General features: G+C 40.8%; 1 protein-coding gene across 1 annotated transcript; it reads right to left on the bottom strand.

Moving 5' to 3' along the window:
- Nucleotides 1–3763: 3763 nt before the first annotated feature.
- Nucleotides 3764–8681, bottom strand: S100Z (S100 calcium binding protein Z). Its single transcript, XM_067730218.1, is given in 4 exon segments — nucleotides 3764–3940; nucleotides 5765–5853; nucleotides 5856–5892; nucleotides 8622–8681. Coding segments are annotated over 4 exon segments (363 nt in total).
- Between the last annotated feature and the right edge of the window lie 15183 nt (nucleotides 8682–23864).

Genomic DNA, 23864 nt, shown 5'->3' with positions numbered 1-23864 from the left:
TTTAAAATTAAAACTTAAGGTTTTTGTTTTTCTTTAATGCTTTCTAGCTGTTTGTATTGTCAGCCATATCTCAAGCCCAGGGCCCCAAGCAGACGTAGGCTATTGTCTTCCATAAGTCTTGTCTTCCAATAACCACACTGAGAAAATGTTAAACATCAGAATGTGCTAATTTAGAGATGACCCTTGAATATTGTTTAAAGCTGATTTAAGCTCCAGCAAATGCAAGGCCAGTGCCTCTGGGCGGAAGAAATAATCAATTTTGCCTCCTACAAACTTATTGTAAGTACCTAACACGTACACACAAAAGAAAGCCTTTCCTTTACTAGAAAAGAGCTTTTGGTACATCATGTAATTCTTACTCATTTGAAATCTAATGTGACACATAAATTGCTTTTCCTAACTTTTCATCAATTTTTAGAAACACCATGAAATGAACATTGCTTTTCCATTTATTTCTCTCTGTTGAGAATGTCCTTCCTTTAATAGAACATGAGGAAATTTTTGGATTTACTTCTCATGATTTAGTGGCCCATTTTTCAATATGTAAACTTTGGACCAAATTAAATGAAAAGTTTAAAGGTCCCTGAGAAATAGTCAGACCTTCTCTTGCATAATTAATATGCCTGCTTATAAGAAAAGAGTCTAAACATCTCTGAAAAGAGTGTTCAATTTTTTCTTCTCATTTTTTCTTCCAACATTTTCACAGATAGGAGTAAATAAATACCAATGGTATACACTTCTCTAGAATGTTCTGACCTCTAAATTCTCTCTGTCCTATCTGCTCAGAATGGGCTTAAGGGAAACAAACAAACAAAAATCCTATTTAAAGAACAAAATGACAGGTCTTAGCACTAGAAAGTCAACAATTGGCTGATTCTTTTATTTGTTTATTAAATATTTATTGAGCACCTACTATCAGCCAGATAGGGAGATAGGCACCTCTGTAAGCAGAATCACTTTGGTCAGGGTCCTTGATGTTACTGATGATCTCTACCTTGGCAAATCTAAAGGTCAGGTCTCTGTTCTCAACTTACTCCTCCTCTCAGTGGATTTCACCCTCTTTCCTTCTCCAGAGACGTTCTCCCCTAGGCTTCTGAAGTACTGCGCTTACCTGGTTTTCCTTCTACTCCCTGACTATGCCTTTGGTGTACCATTTGTTGGCTCCTCTTTCTGCTGAAAGCTAACTGTTGGACCTTTCTTCTTCTCTATCCACATTCTCATCCTAAGTGAGCTCCTCTAGTCCTGTGGCTTAATACCATCTAGATGCTAATGACTCCCAAATCTGTATCACCAGTTCCCTGTTTACCCTGAGCTCGGGACTAGATCATATATCCAACTGCACATATGATATCTCCACTTAGATGTTCAATAGAGATTTCACACAGAGCTATTCCCCTCAATGTCCCCACATAAAGCCCCTCCTACCCCAGTCTTTCCCATTTAGTAAATTGCATCATTTGCTTGACCAAAAATCTAAACGTTAGGGATTGCATTCAGCTGCATGTTAACAGAATCCACCTTAACCAGAGAGCAGGGGTTTTTTGTTTGTTTATTTTCATATAATAAGAGGGCCAGAGGCAGGCAGACCAGAGCTGTGCACTGGTCTCCCTAAGCTAACAATGTCCCGGCTCCTTCTATCTTTTTTCTTCACCGTCCTCATGGTCGCAAGATGACAGCCCCACCTCCAGCCTCACATTCACATGCCAATGGAAAGAAAAGGAAGGAATTAACAAGGTGGAAGGCACAGAGCCTATATGGAAAGAGCAAAACACTCCCAGAAATCCCTAGTAGATTTCTGCTTATCATTGCCCGGAACTGTTACAAGCTCTACCTCAGATACAAGAGAAGCTGGGAAATATGGCTTTTTAGCTGAGCACATTGCCACCCTGCATAAATCAGGGCTCTGATATATGGAAGAAAGGTAGAATGGACTCAGACAGGCAATAGCAGTACCCATTCTATCATCCTGGACTGCTCTCTTTTCCTACACTTGCTTACCAATCCCTCAGCAAGTCCTATCACTCCTACCTGCAAAAGACAGCAAATTCAACTGCTTCTCTTCATCTCCATTGCTCAGACCCTGGCCGGAGATACCATCGTCTCTCCCTCAGACCACAGCATTCGGCCTCCTAACAGGTCACCCTCTTCCACACTTGCCCTCTCTCTAGCCCTTTGTTCACACGGTGGCTGGGATGAGCACTTAAAATTATAAATATAATCACACCATTCCCTTTCTTAAATTCTCCAAAGCAGGGTTCCCCAACCCGCGGGCCGCGGACGGGTACCAGTTCGTGGCCTGCTAGGAACTGGTCCACACAGCAGGAGGTGGGCAGAGGGCAAGCGAGGGAAGCTTCATCTGCCTCTCCCCATCGCTCGCATTTCCGCCTGAACCATCCCCCACCCGCCCCCACCCGCATCCCGTCTGTCCGTGGAAAACCTGTCTTCCAACGAAACCGGTTCCTGGTGCCAAAAAGGTTGGGGACCGCTGCAAAGGATCTGTCACAGTTTGGGTTTCCTCCAAGCAGACCCTGACACAAGTAGTTTGAGAGATGCAGGACACATGGGTGGGGCTTCACAGCGAGACAAGGAAGGGAAGGCAGCCCAGAGCAGGTGCGAGACCAAGACTTCCTCCCCCGGTGGGCGGGGGGGGGGGGGGGGGGGGGGGGGGGGGGGGAAGCCCTGGGAAATGGCGTTAAGACACTTGCCTCAGAATCACCTGACCCCAGGGACAAGGAGGTGTTTCTACACCAGCCCCCAAGGGTTGCTGGCTGCACTCTCTTGGCTTGAGCATCCTGGACTTACCCCTTCCCTGAGCTAACTCACTGCAAAAGCCAGCACTTCCTTCCACTTATCAGCCTTTCTGTTTACAGACCATCACAGCTTCGTCTTCTCGAAGCAGAATCACAAGAGGGTGCAAGAACCACTTTATTTCTTTAATAGGATAATTTCAAAGTACAATTTAAGGATGATGAATGTCTGAGAAATTTGCTGAGTTCTAGTCTCATTTGAAAGAGCTAAATTTTTGTGATGCTCTCTCTTTGACAAAAAAAGTATATAACATCTTTACTTGAGATGAATAGATACACACTACTATATATAAAATAGATAAACAGGGCTTCCCTGGTGGCGCAGTGGTTGAGAGTCCACCTGCCGATGCAGGGGACACGGGTTCGTGCCCCAGTCCGGGAGGATCCCACATGCCGCGGAGCGGCTAGGCCCGTGAGCCATGGCCGCTGAGCTTGCGTGTCCGGAGCCTGTGCTCCTCAACGGGAGAGGCCGCAACAGTGAGAGGCCTGTGTACCGCAAAAAAAAAAAAAAAAAAAAAAAGATAAACAACAATGACCTACTGTATAGCACAGGGAACTATTGGGTTGGGCAGAACGTTCGTTCAGGTTTTTCTGTAGGATGATACGGAAAAACCTGAACGAACTTTTTGGCCAACCCAATGTATTCAATATCATGTAATAAATTATAATGGAAAAAAATCTGAAAAAGAATAGATACTGAATCACTTTGATGTACACCTCAAGCTAACCCAACATTGTAAACCAACTATTCTTCAATTTAAAAAATATATATAGGAAAATTTCAAGAAGGGCATATAAAATTTGGAATATTTATTTAAAGTCAATATATTAAGGTATGCATCATTTACTAATACTAGCAACTAATTATATGTATATTATCGCTATAAATGGCATTACTATGGATCTGGAGGGTATAGATGAACAGTCGGTAAATAACTGTGGATATATTTCTGCCTTTAGATTAGCTTACTACTTGTCTTTCCTTTCTTCTTCAATTGTTCTACAAAGTAATCATTACAAGCAATGGTCAGAGCTGCCACCGTGACCACGAATTCATTAAAATCCACTTTGTTGTCCTTATTGGCATCCAGGTCCTACATTATCTTATCAACCAACTCAGGATCCTTTTGACACTAAAAGGAAAAAGAAAATTTCTAACTCCCAGGCTCTGAGGTTCATAATGACAACTGAAATCGTACTTTCCTTTTATCTACATTAAAGTTTGCATTTCCATTTTTAGCATCTGAAGCAATTTCCAAGAGCCTATTTGCAGGGAGGTTTGAACCAGGCACACATCCTAAATGAGTCTGGGCTTCTGCCCCACCCCCCACCATATAATCCTCAGACCTAAACACCAAGAGGAGCAAACAGCAGCATATCCAAGTGAGCTGGACAGGCTGAGGGCCAGGACCTGGGGAGGAAATCAGGGGGACATGAAAAGAAGGAAGCCTTGAAGCCAAAGGGGGATCGTGAGTGGCTCTGCCATTTACCAACAATGGGACTTGGAGCAAATCACTTAACATTTTAAAATGTCCTAATTTATCAAATGAGGAAAAAAATATCTCCCACAAATTTGGGGGCTACTTCAACACGCTTTTATAAGTGCTTAGCACCACGTTGTTAGATTTAGCAAGTAAAAATTCAGGATGCCCAATTAAATGTGGATTTCAGATGAGCAATGAATACTTTTTTAGTATAAGTATGTCCCAAATATTGCATGGGTCATATAATATTTTAGCTGGCAGCCTGCTTTGTGTGTCGCAAAACAAAACAGAGGCACCCAATAAAGGGTAGATCTTATAAGGATGACTCCATTTTATAGGTGGAAAGGAAAGCAAGGAGCCCATTGAGGAGATCAGGGTTCAGAAAGGGTGGGGCGGTGAAGCACCTACCTTTCCTATGATAAGAGGCTGATGAGAAATGTTTCCAAAAGTATAATTCACTTCCTCCAAGAACTCCCCATTGTCCTCTCATTAGCTGCCAACCATTAAATGGTTGGAAATTTAAACTGAATTGATCAAAATCAACTCAATCAAAAACAATTATAAATTTCACTTGAATAAATCAATGTGCCAAGTGTGGCCTACCGAGTTTTTTATCCTAAATGTTATGTAATACAGTAGCCAAACTGAATTTGAAAAAGAAAAATGTTCTCAGGGGCTCTTAAAATTACTGAACAGGTATTGTATGTTAAAAATTCTTACTTTAAGCTTTTCCCATAGAGGGTGGGGATAAAAGAGTGTCATAATTATAATTACTATCGTCTTAACACAGGGTTTGGACAGAATAACATCATGCCAGGCTATTACACGTGCTAAAACCAATTCGAGGCAACTCCAAAAACACAAGAGTGAGCATTTTCTTGAGAGCAGCCTCCAAACACTGCATTCTAAGGTTTCACGTGTGGTTTTATTGAACTTTTGGCTGTTTTGAGATGTAAATCTATTTGTTACCCAACTGGTCACTGGCCAGACACACCCTGTCGGTCAATCCCAATCAGCTTGTTCTTGGCTGACAAACTCACCTGGTATTTGTTATTCACTATTTGCCATCATATCATAAAGTACCCCAGGCTTCATTTCTGGCCCCAAACATAATATTTATTCATTTATAGACAGCAGGACAGAGGTCCGGGTATAACTTGTGACACTAGTTATAACTATAACTCCTAGTATAACTAGCTATACCTTTGCTGTACTACGACACTGAATAATTGATAAAAGCCTCAAATATAATTTCCAACACTGGAAACCCTAACCCTAGGCACTACAGAAAAGCGCACATGCCTACAGACACAGAAAACAAAGGTCTCTAGTGTTTGCTTCCCTGTATTTAGAATCTCGATAGGAATTATACAATGTGTGGCAGGACACAGGAGCTGGTGGTGTACATGGAGGCTATCCCTGAATGTGCACCGCATCCACCCTCGACTGGATGGGGAGAAAAGCCAGACTCACCGAGAGGAATCCTGTGAGGTGTCGCTGCAGGAGCATTTTCAGCTCCCCCTTGTTGATCTTGAACCTGTCCCCTTCCTTGCAGGAGTAGCGTGGAAGATTCCAATCATGGTGTCCATGGCAATCTCCAGCTGGGCGGGCGTGTTGGCAGCAGAAGGGACCACCCCACGGCAGGCCACCAAAGCCAGGGAAAGAACATTTGTGAGGGATAAGTGGGTGGGGAAACATCACCGCCTTCATTAAAACGGAATATTGCCATCCCCCGGTCAGCCCATGCCCCAGGTGATGGTTGTTAAACCATGATAATCAATTAACCAAACATTCTGCCCATCTAGAGCAAGCCGCAGAGATCTTTGTGGGTGAGTTTTTCTCCTCTCTAATCCCCACTCCCCAACGATGGAGCCGGTTCAAAGTGTTTGGAAGCTAGTAATCAGACAACAAATACAGAGTCATGATAAACACAGATTAAAAATAAACAAAAAGAGGAAGGAAATACGTAACTTCATACCTGTTCAGCCAGTGCAGGGCTCTGTCAACAGGTGTTTACAATTAAACTATAAGCCTATATACCGGGGGGTTTCACCCCAGCACATTTGTTCCCAAGAAGATGAAAATTGGCAGTGACAAGAGACTCAAGTGGAAGTAACTCTGAGTCTGTTTTTAATCACGAGAAGGAACAGGTGTGAGCTGCTGCCCCATAGGCCATCAGGGAAGGGCAGGCCCCCACTGTGTGCCCTGGAAGAGAAGACAAAGAGGGAAAGAGAAGCCTTCAGTTATCCCTCATTACGGAGAGTGTGGGTACAAATGCAGTCAGTTGCTAGGAAGCTGATGACTGGGAAGAACTCTAAAAATAGAGGAGCAGAGAAGAAACACCCGTTCAAACTTGGAGACTCCTCAGCAAAGCCAACAGCAAGGTCAAGGGAATATGCTCAGAGCAGACTCGTTAAACTAATCCAATGGACAGTGGTGAGTCGTCTAGCTGTTAAAAAAAAAAAAAAAAAAAGAGGAAGCTCTCCACGTGCCAATTTAAAAAGGAACAAAGCAGCGACCCTGGGGGTGTAGGAAAGAAATAAAGCTAAGAATATATATGTGTATATATACTTTAATTTGTCTAAGGAATCACTGAAAGGTTACCAAAGAAAGTAAAAAAAAAAAAAAAAAAGTAGTAGCTATAAGGGCCAAGGTGGAAACAGAGCTGTTAGGAGTAAGATTTCTCATTTACCCCATTTAAACTGATTTTAACTTATTCAGTTATAGGACTGTATTGCCTAGTCAAAAACTAAAAAAATTGAAATCCATGGAATGAAGTCCTAGAAGCCATGCATGTAGGAATACACAGCGGGAGGATTTCTAAGTGAGAGAAACTTAACAAAAAATAAGTCACTGGAAAAACCAAAGCCAGAAACTGGCCGCTGTGCTTTAAATGTTGGCTGTGCTCTCAGGGCTCCACTTTAATTATATGGAAAGCAAACCAGTATCTCCTTTGTATTTCCTTTCCACAAGCCTGTTGGGATGTGTCCTCGACCAGCCCGCCTCCTCCATCTTACCACGAGGCAGCCTACTGGACCCTCCGGAGAGGTCCCCAGGGATGTTCTCAGCTTATACCTAAAGCCCAATTCTCAAAAATATTTTTAAATTGTTTTTTTTTTATGATTAAAGGAGTATAATGTGCATGGTAAAATAATATTTTAAATACTCAAGAGTATGAAATAAAAGTAAAATTCTCTCTCCACCATTCCCCACCCTCGTCCTTCTAGGTTAACATTTTCCTGTGTGAGAAGCAGGTCACGGTGGTAGAAAGTACGGACTGCCTGGCTCCAGCTCTCACCTCTGCCCCCGTGTGATCCTGGGCTAGTCACTCACATTCTGTGTCTTCGTTTCCCAATCTGGATCAAAGGGATCACAGTAGTAGCTTACCCAACAGAAAAGATTAAATGAGTTAAAATATGTGCCAGGGGCTTCCCTGGTGGCGCAGTGGTTGAGAGTCTGCCTGCTGATGCAGGGGACGCGGGTTCGTGCCCCGGTCTGGGAGGATCCCACGTGCGGCGGAGCGGCTGGGCCCGTGAGCCATGGCCGCTGAGCCTGCGCGTCCGGAGCCTGTGCTCCGCAATGGGAGAGGCCACAGCAGTGAGAGGCCCGCGTACCACAAAAAAAAAAAAAAAAAAAAAAAAAGTGCCAGGAACACACTGAGTGCTTTGTATGTATCAGCTATTATTATCCTTACAGAAAAAAAGGGATATGTTTATCATTTATATAATTATATACAACATTACATATATATATATCCTTAAATATATATATCCATAACAGCATCAACGTGTGTGCACCTAGTTTTTTTAACTTCATATGAATCTTACTATATCAGCATATAGATCTACCCCATTCTTCACTGAAGTTGCATATTATTCCACTGGACGCATGTCCCTACGTATAGTCACGAAATATTTGTCAGGCACTGATGTTATGCCAGGTCCCGTGTAAATACAGGAGAAGAACTTTGCCTTAGCAAATCTCATTGCTATTTGTATTGGGGCTGTGTTAAGTACAGAGAATGCAGGGAATGCTGACATCTTTTTTATGTTGGGTCTTCCCTCCAAGAACACCCCTATAGCTTTGTGACCACACTTTCCTGAGTCTCCCATTTCTGAATGCACTTTCTTCAACTCCTAAACTCTGGCGATTTCAGCTACTCCTATGATTTCAATCACTCCCCAGACCATATCTTTTGGTCCAGAGTTCTCTATTAAGCTCCAAAACCACTATCCAACCACCTGCTGGACCCCATTCCTACCAGAGTGTCCCACAAGCTTCTCAAACTTGGTTAGGACCAAAGCAAAACCCATGCCCTCTCCACACCCACACCTGCTCCTCCTGCTGTATTGACCAGCTCTGTCATCCAGCTGCTCCCATCATCCGGCATCTGGCACTATTTTTAAATATCAGTTGAACTTATCCATTTCTCTCCATTCTTCACCACCTTCAGGACTTGGTAATTTTTGGTCTCTATTACTGTGGTAGCTTCCTTACTGCTCTCTCTACTCACTATTCTCCTCCATTCTGAGCTCCATTTTGCTGTCAGAGTAGTTTATCTAAAACACAAATCAATACCCACACTCCTGGGCATTCAACGGTCTGACCTGCCTACAAACTGACCAAAATGTTGTACTCTCTCATTCTTCCCTGCCTTGGCTCTTCTGGGCCCACTGCCTGGAATGCTAATTCTGTCTATTACTTAAGGCTCAGTTCAAATATCTCCTCTTGGAAGTTTTCCTGCAAGCTTCCCCACTCCCCAACCTTCACCCTGATAGGTGCCCACCTCTGTTCTCACTTGTCCCCCAGAGCATCTCTTTTTCTTTTTTATCATTGCACTTATCACACATTCCTATAATCACTTTTTTTTTTGTTTGCCCACATACTCCCCACTCTCTAGACTTTGAATGGGTCCCCTGATGGCAGAATTGATATCTCGTTCAACCTTGCACTCCACAGCATTTAGCACAGGGTCAAGCATATGATGGAAATGCTCAGAAATCTTTACTGATGGATGGATTAATGAACAAATGCCTCAGAGAGGGAAACTAAGCTCTCCAAAGAGTTGAGCCTTGTCTGGTTTAACTGTCCAAAGAAATTATTTGATTGCCATTATTCCACACACAAAATTTGCTTCATGAAAGAAAAGGAGACAGACAGACAACAGTCATTTAAAAGAATAGAAAGAGTGTGAATTTGGAACTATTTTCAGATTAAGCTGCTGAAGTTATAAATGCACTAAAATGGGTAAGTCTTACAGAGTATGTGGGTCTCAGCAGTATTATATTTAAATCATGTTCAACGACAAATTGACTTCTTGGAAAATTCAGTTGGCAGGCAAAACTCTTAATAGATATTTAAAAGCTGTAATGCTGTAATCTGATTCGAGAGATGAGAATATGGCCTCTGTGTGCTTTGCTCTGGGGGTTTAAAAGCAGGGTGGTTTCTGCTTAGTTTCTGCTTGGCCTTAGCAGAGCTAGATGTTTCCTTTGGTATATGCTGCCCCTTGGTGTCAGGCTGCAGGACTGCATCTGGAAGCCCTCTAACTCCCAGAGTGTGCTTGATACTGTAAATCGAGTGTGGCCCTTCTTCAGGAACTTGTCTGTGTTGTAAGCCAGCCCCAGCCTCTGCCCTCCAGGAGACTTTCAGAAACAAAGATAATGTCAGAAGTCTCAACAGGACCCTGTCGGGCCAGTGACACAAATTTACAGGTGACAGGAAATCCCAGGTGGGCAGGGGAGACATACCTGTTCATAGCCCAGAGGGGTCCTCCAGCAGCACCTTACTTGCTCTATGAGTCATTAATTACAGTTTTACTTTTCAGTTTCTGGTGTGTGTCATAACCCTTAGGACTAAAAGCTATAACTTCACATCCAAGATAGCATGCAAAGAATGAGAGAAATGGAAATATCAGATATGGGAGAGTTTAAAAGTAAGGACTATTGTAGAGAAAAAAAAGCTATTGAAAATCCACAAGTGGGAGGCAAAAAGAGCAGAGCTGCTGGAAAGTGGGGCTTTGGCCATGGAGCCTGAAAAAAAGGAAATATGTGAAAAATAAGCCATCAATATTAGCTGGGATACAACTGACACCCTAAAGGTGCTTGAGCCTGCCACAGATTCCTAGGAGGGTCTGCCTCTGAGGCCAGGCCAGAGTCATACAGGAGGCTAAACTGTCTCCTTCCAAAGTTTCCAGTTTTGTCTTTTTAAGTAACCTGGTTCAAATGTTCTGTCACTTTCATAACAATGACATGGGTGAGTCTAAAATAATTATATGGAGTAAGAGGGAGAGATTACAAAAGGGCAGGAAGAATCTTTTGGGCATGATGAGTATGTTCATTATCTTGATTGTGGTGATGTTTTTACAGGTATATACATGTCAGAACTTAAAGTTTGCATTTCAAATACATGCAGTTTATTGTATGTCAATTATAACTCAATAAAGCACTTCAAAAAAAGAGAGAAAATACTTTCCCAGAATCACATAAGTAGATTATAGCAAACTGAGATTCAAATCCATGTTTGTCTGACAAAAAGATTAAACCAGGCAGCCATTTAAAAGTAGAATTATAAAGACTACAGAAGTGCAAAAGAAAAAAAAAGACTACAGGGATGCAAAAAAAATTTTTTAGCAAAACAAGTGAAAATAGTAAAATAAAAATCATATGTATGCTACAATGGAAATTTTGTGTACATATAGAAAGAAGGAAAATGAAAATAGTTTTAATAGTTATTTAATAGAATTATGGATGATTTTAAAATTCTTTCTCAGTAGATGCAGGAAAAGCATTTGAAATTCAACATCCATTCATGATAAAAACTGTTACCAAAGTGGGTATAAAGGGACCATACATCAACATAATAAAAACTATTTATGACAAACCCACAGCCAACATAATACTCAATGGTGAAAAGCTGAAAGCCTCCCCCCTAAAACATGGAACAAGCCAAGGATGCCCACTCTCACCACTTCTATTCAGCATAGTATTGGAAGTGCTAGCCACAACAATCAGACAAGAAAAAGAAATAAAACATATCTGAATTGGAAGGGAAGAGGTAAAATTGTCATTATATACAGGTGACATGATACTATATATAGAAAACCCTAAAGACTCCACACAAAAACTACTAGAACTGATAAATGAATTAAGCAGGGTAGCAGGATATAAGAGTATATACAGAAATCAGTTGCATTTCTTTACACTAACAATGAAATATCAGAAAGGGAAAGTAAAAAAACAATCCCTTTAAAAATCACATCAAAAAATAATTAAATAAAATACTTAGGAATAAACATGAACAAGGAGGTGAAAGACACATGCTGAGAATTATAAAACATTAATATAGGAAATTGAAGATGATTCAAAGAAATGGAAAGATATCCCATGCTCCTGGGTTGGAAGATTATTGTTAAAATGGCCATACTCCCCAAAGCAACCTACAGATTCAATGCAATCCCTATCAAATTACCATGGCATTTTTCATAGAACTAGAACAAATAATCCTAAAATGATTTATATGGAACCATAAAAGACCCAGAATTGCCAAAGCAATCCTGAGGAAAAGAACAAAGCAGGAAGCATAACCTTACCAGACTTCAGACAAAACTACAAAGCTACAGTAATCAAAACATCATGGTATGGCTTCCCTGGTGGCGCAGTGGTTGAGAGTCCGCCTGCCGATGCAGGGGACACAGGTTCGTGCCCCAGTCCAGGAGGATCCCACATGTCGCGGAGCGGCTGGGCCCGTGAGCCATGGCCGCTGAGCCTGCGCGTCCGGAGCCTGTGCTCCACAACAGGAGAGGCCACAGCAGTGAGAGGCCTGCGTACAGCAAAAAAAAAAAAGATGTGGTATATATACACAATGGAATACTACTCAGCCATAAAAAGAATGAAATAATGCCATTTGCAGCAACATGGATGGACCTAGAGATTATCATATTAAGTGAAGTAAGTCAGAAAGAGAAATACGATATGATATCACTTATATGTAGAATCTAAAATATGACACAAATGAACTTATCTACAAAACAGAAACAGACTCACAGACATAGAGAACAGACTTGTGGTTGCCAAAGGAGAGGGGGGCTGGGGGAGGGATGGACTGGGAGTTTGGGATTAGCAGATGCAAACTATTATATATAGGATGGATAAACAATAAGGTCTTCCTATATAGCACAGGGAAATATATTCAATATAGAAAATAATATGATAGAAAAGAATAGAAAAGAATATGAAAATATATATATGTGTGTATAACTGAATCACTTTGCTGTACAGCAGAAACTAACACAGCATTATAAATCAACTATACTTCAATAAAACAAATTTTTAAAAACTTTTAATGTTGCTGTTAAATTGCTTTTTCAATTAAAACATCAATTGTAATTATACATTGTTTTAAATTATAATCTATCTTCATATTAGGCAAGTCTTTATTTTATTTCATTTTAATATTTTTTATTTATTTATTTTGGCTACTCCAGGTGTTAGTTGCGGCATTCAGGGTATCTTTTTTTAGCTGTGGCATGAGAACTCGTAGTTGCAGCATGCATGCAGGATCTAGTTTCCCCACCAGGGATCAAACCTGGGCCCCCTGCATTGGGAGCATGGAGTCTTACCCACTTGACCACCAGGGAAGTCCCTAGGCAAGTCTTTAAAGTGTTGAATTGTAAAATTAGCATATAAAATTCTAGATTCAAAATTATCATGTTATGTTTTTATACATGCATAAGAAAAGATAAAGGAAATATGCAAAAATGTTAACAGGTTTTTTTTAAGGTTTTTTTTTTCTTTCTGCTTGTGTTATTCTTGGTTTTGGTCATTTAAAATCTTTAGTAATAGCCATACTTTACTTTCATAACAAAAAAATGAAGTGTTTTAAAAATCATAGAGTTGACAAAGCATTTGAACCACCCAAATACTGACTTGGCTATAGTAGTCACAGGCTTTCCTAAGGCACTTTCCAGCTTATAAAGCCCTTTTCACACACACAATTAGGTAGCAAGTATTTACCCAGTGCCGGATAGAGTCTGTAAGAGATTATATAATTCAAGACAAATACTCAAAATATTACTGAAAAATACATTACAGATTATTAAATACTAAACCAAACCTAAACATGACCTAACTGGGCCTCCTTCTGCACTGGAGGGATATGACAACCTTGGGCAAAATGGCTCTGAAGCTCCTTTTCCTTTTAAAACAATTTTTATTCCAAAATTAGTTTAAGGTTCAACAGTGAGTGTGAGTGGGCTGGTGTGGGATTCCCATCCTTCAGGACACACATTCCCACCAGGAAAGTCAGATGTGTCTGCCCCAACAATTACAGAAAGGAGAATTTCCGTTCTCTCTCCCTTTAATGATGTCCTTACACCCCTGAGTTCTCCGCTGAATTAAAGGCATTTATCTTGCCTTTTACCCACAGACTAAAGCTGAGCATCAAAAAGAAGAGGAATTCTAAAGGCAAGAGTTTGAATTTTCATTTCCTTTTCACAAGTCAAACATCTATTTTCCCGGCTGAAACGAGAAGATTTCTGCTATTTGCTCAAAAGAATCCAGTGGGTGGGAGGTAGGTGATATGGTGAAGTGGGTAGAAAAGACATTAAACTAGATTGGCCATGAGTCAGGGAACTGTTGAAGGTGAGTGCTGGGTACATGGAAGTTCTTTAGAGTATTCTACTTTCTTATTTTTAACACGCTTGAAATTTTCCTTAATAAAAAGGGCACACACACACACACACACACACACACACACACACACACACAATCCCCATCCCTGTCAGCATGAGAAAAAGTTTAACCAAACTGGAATTATCTCACCAGAGGAAAAGAAGTAACTTAATGGCATTGAGTATATGGAGGAATTTTGTTAGAGAAGAAGCTGCCACTTGCTTTTTGTCACTGATGCAATCAACTGAAGAAGAGTAACTTAAATGATACTAAAAGAATATAAAAAAAAAAAAAAACCCTAACATGAAGGCTGATAAACACTGAGATAAATTACAGGAGAAGATAGCTAAGGAAATTCTTTCACTGAAAATAGAAAGTGAAACAGTTATTTATACTGATGGCGAAGAAGAAGAACATGAATGCTTGTTAGTTGCCCAAATTTATTCTTGGGCCAAACAAGGCAGTCTGAACCTTACGCAGTCATGGTGACTATACTGAAAGCAAGCAGGTAGAATGTGTCTGGGCAAGTGGCATGCATCCATGCCACAGGCCTGAACCTTAGCTCATGTTTATTGTCAGGACTAGCTACTAACAAGTCCAACAACTACACTTCCCTTGTCAGATAAAACCATATCCATTCTCTGCAAAGTTTCAGGGGTAGCCAGCCTTCAAGGATCCTTGTCTCCTGGTACACACCTTTGTGTAGACTCTCCCCGCACTGAATGGAGCAGACCTGTGTTACCAGTAGGATATTGTGTGTGACTGACAAGGCTAAGGCATAAAAGACAACATGGCTTCCACTTTACTTGCTCTTGGATCATGGGCTCTGGGGGAAGTCAGCTGCCATGTTGTGAGGATACTCAAGAAGCCCTATAGAGAGACCCATGTGGCAAAGAACTGACCAAGAGCCAGGACCAACCTGTCAGACATGTGATGAGCCCCCTTAGAAGTGGGCCATCCACACCATCACCCTATTACCAAAACCAGACAAAGATGTAACAAAGAAAGAAAACTACAGGCCAATATCACTGATGAACATAGATGCAAAAATCCTCAACAAAATACTAGCAAACAGAATCCAACAGCACATTAAAAGGATCACATACCATGATCAAGTGGGGTTTATCCCAGGAATGCAAGGATTCTTCAATATACGCAAATCAATCAATGTGATACACCATATTAACAAATTGAAGGAGAAAAACCATATGATCATCTCAATAGATGCAGAAAAAGCTTTCAAAAACTTCAACACCCATTTATGATAAAAAAAAAAAAACCCTCTGGAAAGTAGGTATAGAGGGAACCTACCTCAACCTAATAAAGGCCATATATGACAAACCCACAGCCAACATTGTTCTCAATGGTATAAAGCTGAAATCATTTCCATTAAGATCAGGAACAAGACAAGGTTGCCCACTCTCACCACTATTATTCAACATAGTTTTGGAAGTTTTAGCCCTCACCTTACTCTTGACATGGTTCTCCCTGAGGCAAGCCTGGACGTAGATGGCAGAAGACTGAGAAGGAATGAATGACTCTGTCAGAAATCCCTTGCATTTCACATACTTCTAGAACTCCACTTTCATTGCCTCCAGAGAGGCTCCATCCCTTGGACCTATCAAAAGATAACTGAGAAATTGAAACTGGTCTGGCAGCTCTATCTTTTAGCAAACAAAGATTTTATTGCTTCAATTTCTGGTTAGACCACAACTTCCAGGAAGCCATTTTTAAAATTGGCTAAGGAAATGGCAGGCACAAATTAAATAAGGAAGAAGTCCCTAGGAGCTCAAGGAGTTAAACTTTATTGTCAATTGTTTTTTATCATTCCTAAAAATGTGAGACAAGAAAGTTTCTGTGGAAGACTTTAGGAAAAACAAGAATGGGATAGATCAGGGACATTTGTGTCTGCAGAATGACATCTCAGAGGGAGTATGTATGGAAGCCTGGATTTCACACACAAGTCCTTATATTAGTCCCAGCTTTCATACGCAAGTCCTTATATTAGTGGGCTGTACTTGACATTGTTTCCAATTCCTGCCTTTGTAAAGTTTCTACTCTCTTGGTTTCCATCACCTCTTGCTATGCTGATTTTCTTCCAACCTTTCTAACTGTTCTTTCTCTGTGTTCTTTCCTTAGCAGGAAACTTGAATGCCTACCCTTTGAATGTGGGTATTCTCCATTGCTGTATGTGGTCAACCTAGAGCATTTTCATCTACTGTGAGGGTTTTACCTACAAACTATGTGATTCAAATTCCCAAGTCTGTTTCCCCAACTCTGACATGAGATCTGAACCCCCTGAGAATCATACTAGTATGGTTTTATTTCCACTCCTCTAGAATCTAGAGCTACAACTTCTTGTGACATGCCAATGTTTTTCATAGCCCATCCATTTGCCTCTTCTATACTTACACTCCCAGGAGGAGAAATTAGATTGTTTATGGCTGTCATTGTTCTTTCTTGGGACTTCAATTGGTTATTGGTTTTACTAGTTTTGATGCGTTTGTCAGCAAGTATTCAAGTAACCCAATAAAAGTAATTTAAACTTAATAAGGACATTTGTTAACTCACACGACAGGGGTTGGTTGTTTCAGTGTTTAAACAATGTTATCAAAGACCCAAGACCTTTTGTCTTTCCTCCTTCCCATCTTCTGTATGCTGGCTCTAATCCCTCCCTGATAGTTAAAAGGTGACGGCTGCAAGTTCAGGTATCAAATCCTCGGATCACCTACGGCAGATTACTTGGAGTCCATCCATTTCTCGAGATTTTCTATATTTTCTAAAATTACCCCAGTATTAGGTCAGTTTGGTAGAGAATGAGGTTCCCGAACTGTAGCAGACTGGCCTCCACTAGAATTGCTTAAGCAGTTGTGCCTGGGGAGATGCCACTAGACTATGTTGAACAAAGCTTCTAGAATCAGCCTTAGATTTTTTTTTTTTTTTCGGTACGTGGGCCTCTCACTGTTGTGGCCTCTCCCGTTGCGGAGCACAGGCTCCGGACGCGCAGGCTCAGCGGCCACCACTCACGGGCCTAGCCGCTCCGCGGCATGTGGGAACTTCCCGGACCTGGGCATGAACCCGTATCCCTTGCATCCGCAGGCGGACTCTCAATCACTGTCCCACCAGGGAAGCCCCTAGATTTTTCTTTTTTTTTTAACATCTTTATTGGAGTATAAATGCTTTACAATCGTGTGTTAGTTTCTGCTGTATAATAAAGTGAATCAGCTATATGCATACATATATCCCCATATCTCCTCGCTCTTGCATCTCCCTCCCACCCTCCCTATCCCACCCCTCTAGGTGGTCACAAAGCACCAAGCTGATCTCCCTGTGTTATGCAGCTGCTTCCCACTACCTATCTATTTTACATTTGGTAGTGTATATATATATTCATGCCACTCTCTCACTTCGTCCCAGCTTCCCCTTCTCCCTCCCCGTGTCCTCAAGTCCATTCTCTACATCTGTCTTTATTCCTGTCCTGCCCCTAGATTTGATTCCATATATATGGGTTAGCATATGGCATTTTTATCTTTCTGACTTACTTCATTCACTCTGTATGACAGTCTCTAGGTCCATCCACCTCGCGCCTGTCTCTGGAGCTCATTTAGGTGGTGCTCTGAAGCCCCTCTCCTCGTGCACCCTGAAACAATGGTCTCTTGCCCATTCGGCAGGTCCAGACTTTTTCCCAGACTCCCTCCCAGCTAGCTGTGATGCACTAGCCCCCTTCAGGCTGTGTTCACGCAGCCAACCCCAGTCCTCTCCCTGGGATCCGACCTCCGAGGCCCGAGCCTCAGCTCCAAGCCCCGCCCGCCCCGGCGGGTGAGCAGACAAGCCTCTTGGGCTGGTGAGTGCTGGTCGGCACCGATCCTCTGTGCGGGAATCTCTCTGATTTGCCCTCCGCACCCCTGTTGCTGTGCTCTCCTCCGTGGCTCTGAAGCTTCCCCCCTCTGCCACCCCAGTCTCCGCCCACGAAGGGGCTTCCTAGTGTGTGGAAACATTTCCTCCCTCACAGCTCCCTCCCCGAGGGGCAGGTCCCGTCCCTATTCTTCTGTCTGTTTTTCCTTTTCTCTCTTGCCCTACCTAGGTACGTGGGGAGTTTCTTGCCTTTTGGGAAGTCTGAGGTCTTCTGCCAGAGTTCAGTAGGTGTTCTGTAGGAGCTGTTCCGCATGTAGATGTATTTCTGATGTATTCGTGGGAGAAAGGTGATCTCTGCGTCTTACTCTTCCGCCAACCTGAAGTTCCCCCAGGTTAGTATCCACCCTGGGGATGGATGTTGTGTGAACATATCATTCCCTCTCTATGAAGACTCTCAGGAGAAGTTTCTGTGTGGTTTTTTTGCGGAGCAGAGTCCTGATTTGCTTAAGCAATCATTTTATGGACAAGATGAATTGCCTGGCTGATAAGATATCCTCTTTTTCTTAGGCTGTTCAAAGGCCTAGCGCCAAGTCTGGGGGCCACCTAGGCCAAATACACGATTTTACCACCTGTCATAAACCCAAATTCCTACAGCAGAAGCCACGCTCAAACTATTTGACAGCAGGTACAACAAAGGCCCCAATCAGAATGGGCAACAGCTGTAAACCATGACCATCAGCCTGCATCACCAGCCAGGCAGCTAGTGTAGACAGGCAAAATAGAGTGAGAATTTTAAAAGAAAACTCAACCTATTTTGGGTTTTTTTTTCACATTTGATAGAGATAGTCCATGATGATAAATGGGACTGACACTCCACCTCAGTGTTGGGGAGACAATAGGGAGTGGTGGGGACTGTGGTAAACTGGAGAATCCATGCCCTCTTAAGAATGGTGACTGCAGCAAAAGCAAGAAGAACTACAATCCTGCAGCCTATGGAACAAAAACCACATTCACAGAAAGATAGACAAGATGAAAAGGCAGAGGGCTATGTACCAGAGGAAGGAACAAGATAAAACCCCAGAAAAACAATTAAATGAAGTGGAGATAAGCAACCATCCAGAAAAAAAATTCAGAATAATGATAGTGAAGATGATCCAGTACCTCGGAAAAAGAATGGAGGCAAAGATCGAGAAGATGCAAGAAATGTTAAACAAAGACCTAGAAGAATTAAAGAACAAACAAACAGAGATGAACAGTACAATAACTGAAATGAAAAATACACTAGAAGGAATCAATAGCAGAATAACTGAGGCAGAAGAACGGATAACTGACCTGGAAGACAGAATGGTGGAATTCACTGCTGCGGAACAGAATAAAGAAAAAAGAATGAAAAGAAATGAAGACAGCCTAAGAGACCTCTGGGACAACATTAAACGCAACAACATTTGCATTATACGGGTCCCAGAAGGAGAAGAGAGAGAGAAAGGACCTGAGAAAATATTTGAAGACATTATAGTCGAAAACTTCCCTAACATGGGAAAGGAAATAGCAACCCTAGTCCAGGAAGTGCAGTGAGTCCCATACAGGATAAATCCAAGGAGTAATCAAACTGGCAAAAATTAAAGACAAAGAAAAATTATTGAAAGCAGCAAGGAAAAAATGACAAGTAACATACAAGGGAACTCCCATAAGGTTAACACCTGATTTCTCAGCAGAAAGTCTACAAGCCAGAAGGGAGTGGCATGATATACTTAAAGTGATGAAAGGGAAGAAGAACGTACAACCAAGATTACTCTACCCGGAAAGGAGCTCATTCAGATTCTATGGAGAAATCAAAAGCTTTACAGACAAGCAAAAGCTAAGAGAATTCAGCACCACCAAAGCAGCTCTACAACAAATGCTAAAGGAAGTTCTCTAAGTGGGAAACACTAGAGAAGAAAAGGGCATACAAAAACAAACCCAAAACAATTAAGAAAATGGTCATAGGAACATACATATCGATAATTACCTTCAACATGAATGGATTACATGCTCCAAGCAAAAGACATAGGCTTGCTGAATGGATACAAAAACAAGACCCATCTATATGCTGTCTACAAGAGACCCACTTCAGACCTAGGGACACATACAGACTGAAAGTGAGGGGATGGAAAAAGATATTCCATGCAAATGGAAATCAAAAGAAAGCTGGAGTAGCTATACTCATATCAGATAAAATAGACTTTAAAATAAAGAATGTTACAAGAGACAAGGAAGGACACTACATAATGATCACGGGATCAATCCAAGAAGAAGACATAACAATTATAAGTATATATGCACCCAACATAGGAGCACCTCAATACATAAGGCAACTGCTAACAGCTATAAAAGGGGAAATCGACAGTAACACAATAATAGTGGGGGACTTTAACACCTCACTTACACCAATGGACAGATCATCCAAAATGAAAATAAATAAGGAAACAGAAGCTTTAAATGACACAATAGACCAGATAGATTTAATTGATATTTATAGGACATTCCATCCAAAAACAGCAGATTACACTTTCTTCTCTAGTGCACACAGAATATTCTCCAGGATAGATCACATCTTGGATCACAAATCAAGCCTCAGTAAATTTAAGAAACTTGAAATCATATCAAGCATCTTTTCTGACCACAACACTATGAGATTAGAAATTAATTTCGGGGAAAAACACGTAACAAACACAAACATATGGAGGCTAAACAATACGTTACTAAATAACCAAGAGATCACTGAAGAAAGCAAAGAGGAAATCAAAAAATACCTAGAGACAAGTGACAATGAAAGCACGACGATCTAAAACCTATGGGATGCAGCAAAAGCTGTTCTAAGAGGGAAGTTTATAGCTATACAAGCCTACCTCAAGAAATAAGAAAAATCTCAAATAAACAATCTAACTTTACACCTAAAGGAACCAGAGAAAGAAGAAGAAACAAAACCCAAAGTTAGTAGAAGGACAGAAATCATAAAGATCAGAGCAGAAATAAATGAAATAGAAACAAAGAAAACAATAGCAAACATCAATAAAACTAAAAGCTGGTTCTTTGAGAAGATAAACAAAATTGATAAACCATTAGCCAGACTCATCAAGAAAAAGAGGGAGAGGACTCAAATCAATAAAATTAGAAATGAAAAAGGAGAAGTTACAAGAGACACCACAGAAATACAAAGCAACCCAAGAGACTACTACAAGCAACTCTATGCCAATAAAAGGGACAACGTGGAAGAAATGGACCAATTCCTAGAAAGGTATAATCTTCCAAGACTGAACCGGGAAGAAATAGAAAATATGAACAGACCAATCACAAGTAATGAAATTGAAACTGTGATTAAAAATCTTCCAACAAACAGAAGTCCAGGACCAGATGGCTACACAGGTGAATTCTATCAAACATTCAGAGAAGAGCTAACACCCATCCTTCTCAAACTCTTCCAAAAAATTGCAGAGGGAGGAACACTCCCAAACCCATTCTATGAGGCCACCATCACTGTGATACCATAACCAGACAAAGATACTACAAAAAAAGAAAATTACAGACCAATGTCACTGATGAATATAGATGCAAAAATCCTCAACAAAATACTGGCAAACAGAATCCAGCAACATATTAAAAGGATCATACACCATGATCAAGTAGGATTTTTCCCAGGGATACAAGGATTTTTCAATATACGTAAATCAATCTATGTGATAAGTCATATTAACAAATTGAAGAGTAAAAAGCATATGATCATCTCGATAGATGCAGAAAAAGCTTTTGACAAAATTCAACACCCATTTATGATAAAAACTCTCCAGGAAGTGGGCATAGAGGGAACCTACCTCAATATAATAAAGGCCATATACGACAAACCAACAGCAAACATCATTCTCAATGGCGAAAAACTGAAAGCATTTCCTCTAAGATCAGGAAAAAGACAAGGATGTCCACTCTCACCACTATTATTCAACATAGTTTTGGAAGTCCTAGCCATGGCAATCAGAGAAGAAAAAAAAATAAAAGGAATACAATTCGGAAAAGAAGAAGTAAAACTGTCACTGTTTGCAGATGACATGATACTATACATAGAGAATCCTAAAGATGCTACCAGAAAACTACTAGAGCTAATCAATGAATCTGGTAAAGTTGCAGGATACAAAATTAATGCACAGAAATCTCCTGCATTCCTATACACTAATGCTGAAAAATCTGAAAGAGAAATTATGGAAACACTCCCATTTACCATTGCAACAAAAAGAATAAAATACCTAGAAATAAACCTACCTAGGGAGTCAAAAGACCTATATGCAGAAAACTATAAGACACTGATGAAAGAAATTAAAGATGATACCAACAGATGGAGAGATACACCATGTTCTTGGATTGGAAGAATGAATATTGTGAAAATGACTATACTACCCAAAGCAATCTACAGATTCAGTGCAATCCCTATCAAATTACCAATGGCATTTTTATGGAAGTAGAACAAAAAATCTTAAAATTTGTATGGAGACACAAAAGACCCCAAATAGCCAAAGCAGTCTTGGAAAAAAACGGAGCTGGAGGAATCAGACTCCCTGACTTCATGCTATACTACAAAGTTACAGTAATCAAGACAATATGGTACTAGCACAAAAACAGAAACATAGGTCAATGGAACAAGATAGAAAGCCCAGAGATAAACCCATGCACCTATGGTCAACTAATCTATGACAAAAGAGGCAAAGATATACAATGGAGAAAAGACAGTCTATTCAATGAGTGGTGCTGGGAAAACTGGACAGCTACATGTAAAAGAATGAAATTAGAACACTCCCTAACACCATACACAAAAAGAAACTCAAAATGGATTCGAGACCTAAATGTAAGACCGGGCACTAAAAAACTCTTAGAGGAGAACATAGGAAGAACACTAAATCACAGCAAGGTCTTTTTTGACCCACCTCCTAGAGTAATGGAAATAAAAACAAAAATAAACAAATGGGACCCAATGAAACTTCAAAGCTTTTGCACAGCAAAGGAAACCACACACAACAAGAAAAGACAACCCTCAGAATGGGAGAAAATATTTGCAAACGAATCAACGGACAAAGGATTAATCTCCAAAATATATAAACAGCTCATGCAGCTCAATATTAAAGAAACAAACAACCCAATCCAAAAATGGGCAGAAGACCTAAATAGACATTTCACCAAAGAAGACATACAGACTGCCAACAAACACATGAAAGAATGCTCAACATCACTAATTATTAGAGAAATGCAAATCAAAAGTACAAGGAGGTATCACCTCACACCAGTCAGAATGGCCATCATCAAAAAATCTAGAAACAATAAATGCTGGAGAGGGTGTGGAGAAAAGGGAACCCTCTTGCATTGTTGGTGGGAATGTAAATTGATACAGCCACTATAGAGAACAGTATGGAGGTTCCCTAAAAAACTAAAAACAGGACTACCATACAACTTAGCAATCCTACTACTGGGCATATACCTTGAGAAAACCATAATTCAAAAAGAGTCATGCACCCCAATGTTCATTGCAGCACTATTTACCATAGCCAGGTCATGGAAGCAACCTAAACGCCCATCGACAGATGAATGGATAAAGAAGTTGTGGTACATATATACAATGGAATATTACTCAGCCATAAAAAGGAAAGACATTGAGTCATTTGTTGAGACGTGGATGGATCTAGAGACTGTCATACAGAGTGAAGTAAGTCAGAGAGAAAAACAAATATCACATATTAACGTATGTATGTGGAACCTAGAAAAATGGTACAGATGAGCCGGTTTGCAGGGCAGAAGTTGAGACACAGATGTAGAGAACAAACATGGACACCAAGGGGGGAAAAGCGCGGGGGGATGGGGATGGTGGTGTGCTGAATTGGGCGACTGGAATTGACATGTCTACACTGATGTGTATAAAATTGATGGCTAATAAGAACCTGCTGTATAAAAAACAAAAAGACAAAAAAACCAAAAACTAATTAAAAAATTAAAAAAAAAAAAAGAACGGTGACTGCTCCTTAGATCCAAAT

Source organism: Pseudorca crassidens, chromosome 3 (assembly GCF_039906515.1).
Source record: "Pseudorca crassidens isolate mPseCra1 chromosome 3, mPseCra1.hap1, whole genome shotgun sequence".
Lineage (NCBI taxonomy): Eukaryota > Metazoa > Chordata > Mammalia > Artiodactyla > Delphinidae > Pseudorca > Pseudorca crassidens.
Note: the sequence above shows the minus strand (reverse complement) of the source record. Positions and strands in the feature narration are given on the sequence as shown.